We start from the raw sequence: 6,226 nt of genomic DNA on the forward strand, positions 1-6,226 counted from the left end.
TAGCATAGGTTTTTTTCCAGGTTAGTTCTAGCAATGGTACAATGCACTTGGTGGCCAGCTACTGGCCAAATACTCAAGTAGATTTTAGACACAGAAAATTACGTTCTTATTAGACTTGTGTGAAAGCGTTACACATTAGCCTTTATTTTAAACACGCACATTTATTGTCACACATATGCTGATTGGTGTAAAACTAACACCAAACATAAATGATAGAACTTGCATTGAACCAGACAACTAAATGAGTTTATCCAGCTTGCCCTTCCATGTTTCAGATTGCTGCTGAGTAGGTGGTTTAATTTCATCATGAATCCATGAAAGGTAGTGGGAAATATGAGTGTATGCTGAGAGGTGGTCTGCATTGCTCTTGGTTTTGGAAAAAGACACAATCCCCTCTGCAACACCTCCACAAACAAGAGGACCCCCAGAGTCTCCCTGTGGATTATATCATTTGTTTATTAGTATATCGCAATGCACTGACACTGATACACCATACTTTAGATTTTAATTGTGAGTGGTGCCACTTGAAATACCCGTGCTGGTCCAGTTGATCCCTCAGTGCACAGAGTGTCAGCCGTGCCACAGTTTTCAGAGTCTATCAGAGTCACGTTTGCTTCTTTGAGCACATTTGATGGAGACTCGTCATGGTATTTTTTCCAGCCCCAACCCATGACCATGCAGTCCTTTTGGATTTGTTCATTCTCAGGTTTTGGAAAAGCGATAGTACTCACAATTTTGTTCAAAGTTGCTGGGGTTTTGAGCTGAAAGAGAAGATGCAGAGTTCTTGGTTCAGTCAATAACCACTACATTTCATTCAGTGTTTTTGGAGATATTAAAGATTATGCATTCATTGCAAGTTAAGCTGAGCAAAAGTATATTCTGCAAATGTCAATGGCATGATACTAATAAAATTGTTCAATCTTAAATATTACCTTTAGAAGCATGATGTCATGATCTGTTCTCTTCATATTAAATTTTGGATGTGGAACGGGATCTACCTCTATACCGTCAGGTAAAAAGTTGGTATCATTGACCCCCAAATAGACCATAAGATGACTAATAAATAAAATAAATAAATAGATATCATAGAGACCAGAGTTACAAAATTAATATATATTTACAATACAAAGACATGACTGACACTTTGGTTGTCAAAAGTCACTAATCTAAAAGACACTTAATGTTCAGTAATATTATCAATATGTATCTGCACTGATAGCAACAGATGAGAGCAAAACTTGAACTCAACTAAACTGGATAATGACACTATTGTTTTCTGTTGTGCTGCTTAAGCTGAATCACATCTTGCAACATCAACTCTGTTTTTAAACTGTAACTAAGTTGAATCAACATTGAACTGACTTGAGCTGAATAATGATATTGCTGCCTTCTGTAGAGCTGCTTCAAAACTTGTAGAACTTTTCAAAACATATTAACTTTACAATGTTATTGAACTGAACTGAACTGCACCAACACTGAACTGACTTAAGCTGAATAATGACACTTTTTAGAGCTGCTCGCAGCAGAATTTGTCTCCATAACTGGGTTTTCCATAATTTATTCAGCTATTTTCCTGTTTATTACTGTAAAGCTGAAACGATCTGTATTGTATAAAGTGCTACAGAAATAAAGGTCACTTGACTTGACAACAGGTGTGTTTTTCATAAACTTTTAGACAATAAGTGCCTGCACTTAGTTTGCATACCCTTTCTGATTCATGATTTTCTGACTGAAAATGTTAAAATATGATAATTTCACCTACCTTTGTTTACAGTGGGCAGCTGTCATCACATAATCCTCTCTTACCAAAAAACCACCACATGCTACTTTTGATATCTTATCACGAATGTAGACCATGTAGGGTCGACTGTGGGGAACGGAGACTTTACCACCAACAATGCCATCATGCATGGAGAAACCTAAAAAAGAGTTTAGTTCTATGAAACTATTCAACAGCATATTCTGGGAACACAGTGAGCCTGTTGTACTGAAGTAGACTAGATGTAATTACCTGGGGTGCAGGAACGCAGCAGTAGCAGACAAGTGATATGCCAAAGGATGCTCATTGTAGACAGCTCAGTTACACTCGGTGTGCGACACAGAGAGGTTGGGTTCTGCTTTTATAGAGAGATTCAAGGGACTCACACCCGGAAGATAATGGCAGAAGCTGCAGTATGCTCTGCATCCAGATCAGTTTAACTGATCTAGCATTTAAAGGAAGAGTTGATCACAGGTCAGTGATTATCATCAACTTTTGTTGTTTCACAACTCACACTGTGGTGATAATATCAGAAAGTGCACACTATGGACTTGATAGTTGCAAGAATTTCATTATCTGTAATGTTTGCAGCTTCTGGTACCTTGACTACCATTCATGGCCATTTTTTATACATAGCCACTTGATCAGGTACAACTTTTACAAACCTCTTTGTCCCGAGAACAACCTGATTTCTTTGTGGTATGGATTTAGTAAGGGACTGGAAATATTTTTTAGAGATTCTGGTCTCTGTTGACATGATAGCATGATACAATTGCTGCAGATTTATCAGCTGCACATTCATGGTGTCATTATTAAATGATTAAATTTGATCCCCTGCTGATGTTGTAAGTTTGTCCATTTACAAAGAAATGAAGGGTCTGTCATTTTTATGGTAGGTTTATTTTAACGTGTAGAGACAGAATACCAACCAAAAAATCCAGAAAAAACACATTATATATAGGTTAGAAATTGATTTGCATTTCAGTGATTGAAATAAGTATTTGATCCCCAAGCAAAACATGACTTAGTACTTGGTGCAGAAACCCTTGTTGGCAAGCACAGATGTAAGACGTTTTTTGTAGTTGGTCACCAGGTTTGCACACATCTCAGGAGGGATTTTGATCCACTCTTCTTTACAGATCCTCTCTAAATCGTTTGGCAACTCGAAGTTTCAGCTCCCTCCACAGATGTTCTATAGGATTGAAGTCTGGAGACTGGCTTGGCCACTCCATGACCTTAATGTGCTTCATCTTGAGCCACTCCTTTGTTGCCTTGGTGGTATGTTTCGGGTCATTGTCATGCTGGAAGACCCATCCATGACCCATCTTCAGTGTTCTGGCTGAGGGAAGGAGGTTCTCGTCCAAGATTTTACAGTACATGGCCCCGTCCATTTGCCCCTCAATGCGGTGAAGTCGTCCTGTACCCTTAGCAGAAAAACAGCCCCAAAGCATAATGTTTCCACCTCCGTGCTTGACTGTAGGGATGGTGTTCTTGGGGTCATAGTCAGCATTTCTCTCCCTCCAAACACGGCGAGTTGAGTTAATGCCAAAGAGCTCAATTTTGGTCTCATCTGACCACAGCACTTTCTCCCAAGCCTTCTCTGAATCATTTTGATGTTCTTTAGCACTTTAAACGAGCCTATACATGTGCCTTCTTGAGCAGGGGGACCTTGCGGGCGCTGCAGAATTTCAGTCCATTGCGGCGTAGTGTTACCTATGTTTTGCTTGGTGACTGTGGTCCCAACTGCCTTAAGATCATTAACAAGCCCTCACCTTTCTCATGATCATCCTTACCCCATGAGGCAAGATCTTGCACGGAGCTCCAGACCAAGGCATCAATCAATTTCTGACCTTTATATAATGTGTTTTTTCTGGATTTTTGGTTGATATTCTGTCTCTATCAGTTAAAATAAACCTACCATAAAAATTACAGACCCTTCATTTCTTTGTAAGTGGGCAAACTTACAAAATCAGCAGGGGATCAAATAAATATTTCCCCACTGTACTGGGTAATAATTTTGCCACTACAGTATATGGTTGGGTGTGATTTTCAATTTAAAGAGTCACATCTATTTTAATTGCATTACACTATTTACACCTTCTTGAGCATGTAACCCAAGCCCTACCCCTAAACCTAACCATTTGTCAATATAAAACACAGGATATAAAAGGCAGATACAACTACAGTCACAATTTACTCAAAAAGTATTAATATTCCAAGTCTTCCGAAGCAAAACGATTAATTTGTTAGAGGAACAAACACGATCACCATCTCCATACACCGTAAAGTGCAGTCTGTGTGCACAAATTCAAAAATTGCTTCCAGAAGAAGCGTTACGTCAGCTTTGGAGGTGAAATGCCATTGGCTCGTGTGCCTTGTGACTGATTGCGTCATGCTAATGTTCGGGAGTATTTTTAAAATGAAATATGACAGCATTAACAGAGCAGGATCATTTTCAGCGATTAATACCTTGTGTTTTACTCTGTTCTTTGCATAAAGATATCGTATGGCTTCAGAAGACTCGGAATGCAACAGATAATATTTGTTAAATAATTATTGTTTAATCTATATTCACACAATTACAAAACTATTATAAAATCTCAAATAACTAAAATAAATAAAATGTGTTTTTGCACATTTTTGATTGACAGCTGTGTTAGGCAATTAGGTGTTAAGCCACGGTCACACTAGACTTTGGGTGTTTCTCAATATCCCTCCTCGTTTCCTCGTTCCTCCGTCCTCCATACTCCATCCTACGACCCGGAAACCGATCAAGCTCGGCCATCTTGTAGGACATCTCAATTCTCTGGGTGCTTCTCAATATCCCTCCTCGTTTTCTCGCTCCTTTGCCCTCCATCCTACGACCTGGAAACCGATCAAGCTCAGCCATCTTGAAGGACATCTCAATTCTCTAATTACACCGCGAGGAGGCGAGGATCGAGGAGTGAGGAGGCTTCCAGAGGAGCTATGAGCTAGGATGCACAGGTGTATCCTTTGCGAAAGTGTTTTTCATTGAAAAACCTGACGCACGTATAAATTCTCCTCCCCCTCACATCTGTTGTAATCATTTTAATTTATATGTTACCTTTTCAGTTTAAATAAACCATACATGTCATGTATTTCAGACAGGGCATCTTGCTTTATTAATATTTATTATGAATGTCTTAAATAACAAACTTTAATAACATAAGTGCAGATCCCTTTAGCGCAGCTGATGACGCTTTGAAGTGACGCTAAAGGGAGCGAGGATATATCATTTCACTTAATTCAATTCCTCCTTTTCCTTGCGTCCTTCCCTCGCATCCTGAAGGGGTGGAGCTAAGACGCGAGGAAAGCAAACGAGGATGCACAAATAAGAATTGAGAAGCACCCCTTGAGCATGCGAAATTTGTCCGGACTGTACTGCGAAAAGGGGCGGGAGCCAGATATGACATCATGCGCCAAGGTTTTCACAGCACACACAACTCACTAGTCATAATTCTTTTCTATTTAAGTGATTACAATCAGTCACAAGTATAGTTAATCAAGTACACATACGCACACATACAATTCGTTCAGTCGCGCATACGCAACATCCTATAGGTTCTATACTGGAATTAGTTCACCTATTTTGAGTCTTTGGGTTTTCGAGTCATTTGTTCATCACGTGACAGCCCCATAAGCTTAACCAATGCATTCTGAGCCGGAAAGAGAATTGATTAGTTCATCTTTTGAGTCTTCGGGTTCGAGTCGTTCGTTCATCACAAGACAGCCCCATAAGCTTAACCAATGCAAAAAAACAAACAAAAAACAAGTATCTCTGCTTTATCAAAATGATTTCACCATCATATGGACAAAATTTAAAGCATAACTAACTCTTTATTATCTTTATCACCACAGGAAAAGAACCATCATTACAGAAATTCACACATTTATAAACTGTAAGAAATCAATTTGAAATACAATTTGAGACCAGAAACGCATCACGTAACTGTAAGAATAAATAATAATAATAATAATAACTATGCACCCGTTTGTAAGGATTGGGAAGGTTGTAAATTATTAACAAATCTTTCTATCCAATGCTGTCACGTCACATGACAAAAGAACGAACGACTCGAAAGACTCAAAAGGTGAACTAATCAATTGTCTTTCCGGCTCAGACTGCATAGGTTAAAGTCGGCATGAAATCAAAATTGACTTTATTTACTTTACTAGCGCACATTGCTAGTCTTGATGTTAACAATTAATCCGTGCAAGTTAATCCGCTGAAAAAAATTGTTTGTCTTCGTAATCTTTAATCAAAATCAAAATATGAGCTAATCAATTCTCTTTTGGGCTCAGACTGCAAACCCAAAGACTTGTCAGATAAGAGGTGAGGTGAGCTAGCATAGACTAAAGAACCAGGTAAACAATGAATTAATATTTTCTGTTTCTTATAGCATTATAGTTTTGTCTTGTTTGTAGTGTGATCAACGTTTGCGTAAG

The 6,226-nt window shown here is 38.7% G+C and overlaps 1 protein-coding gene across 1 annotated transcript; it reads right to left on the minus strand.

The window, feature by feature from the left end:
* On the minus strand, window positions 1-2,145 carry LOC107719607 (granzyme-like protein 1). The gene is made up of 5 exons (XM_016527083.1): window positions 2,012-2,145; window positions 1,763-1,919; window positions 933-1,056; window positions 534-761; window positions 1-435 (listed from the first exon to the last, which is right to left on the minus strand). The coding sequence occupies exons 1-5, from the start codon at window positions 2,064-2,066 to the stop codon at window positions 238-240; spliced, it is 762 nt and encodes a 253-aa protein (XP_016382569.1). The 5' UTR covers window positions 2,067-2,145; the 3' UTR covers window positions 1-237.
* Between the last annotated feature and the right edge of the window lie 4,081 nt (window positions 2,146-6,226).

Source organism: Sinocyclocheilus rhinocerous, unplaced genomic scaffold (genome assembly GCF_001515625.1).
Source record: "Sinocyclocheilus rhinocerous isolate Xijiao unplaced genomic scaffold, SAMN03320098_v1.1 scaffold1294, whole genome shotgun sequence".
In the NCBI taxonomy this organism is placed as follows: domain Eukaryota; kingdom Metazoa; phylum Chordata; class Actinopteri; order Cypriniformes; family Cyprinidae; genus Sinocyclocheilus; species Sinocyclocheilus rhinocerous.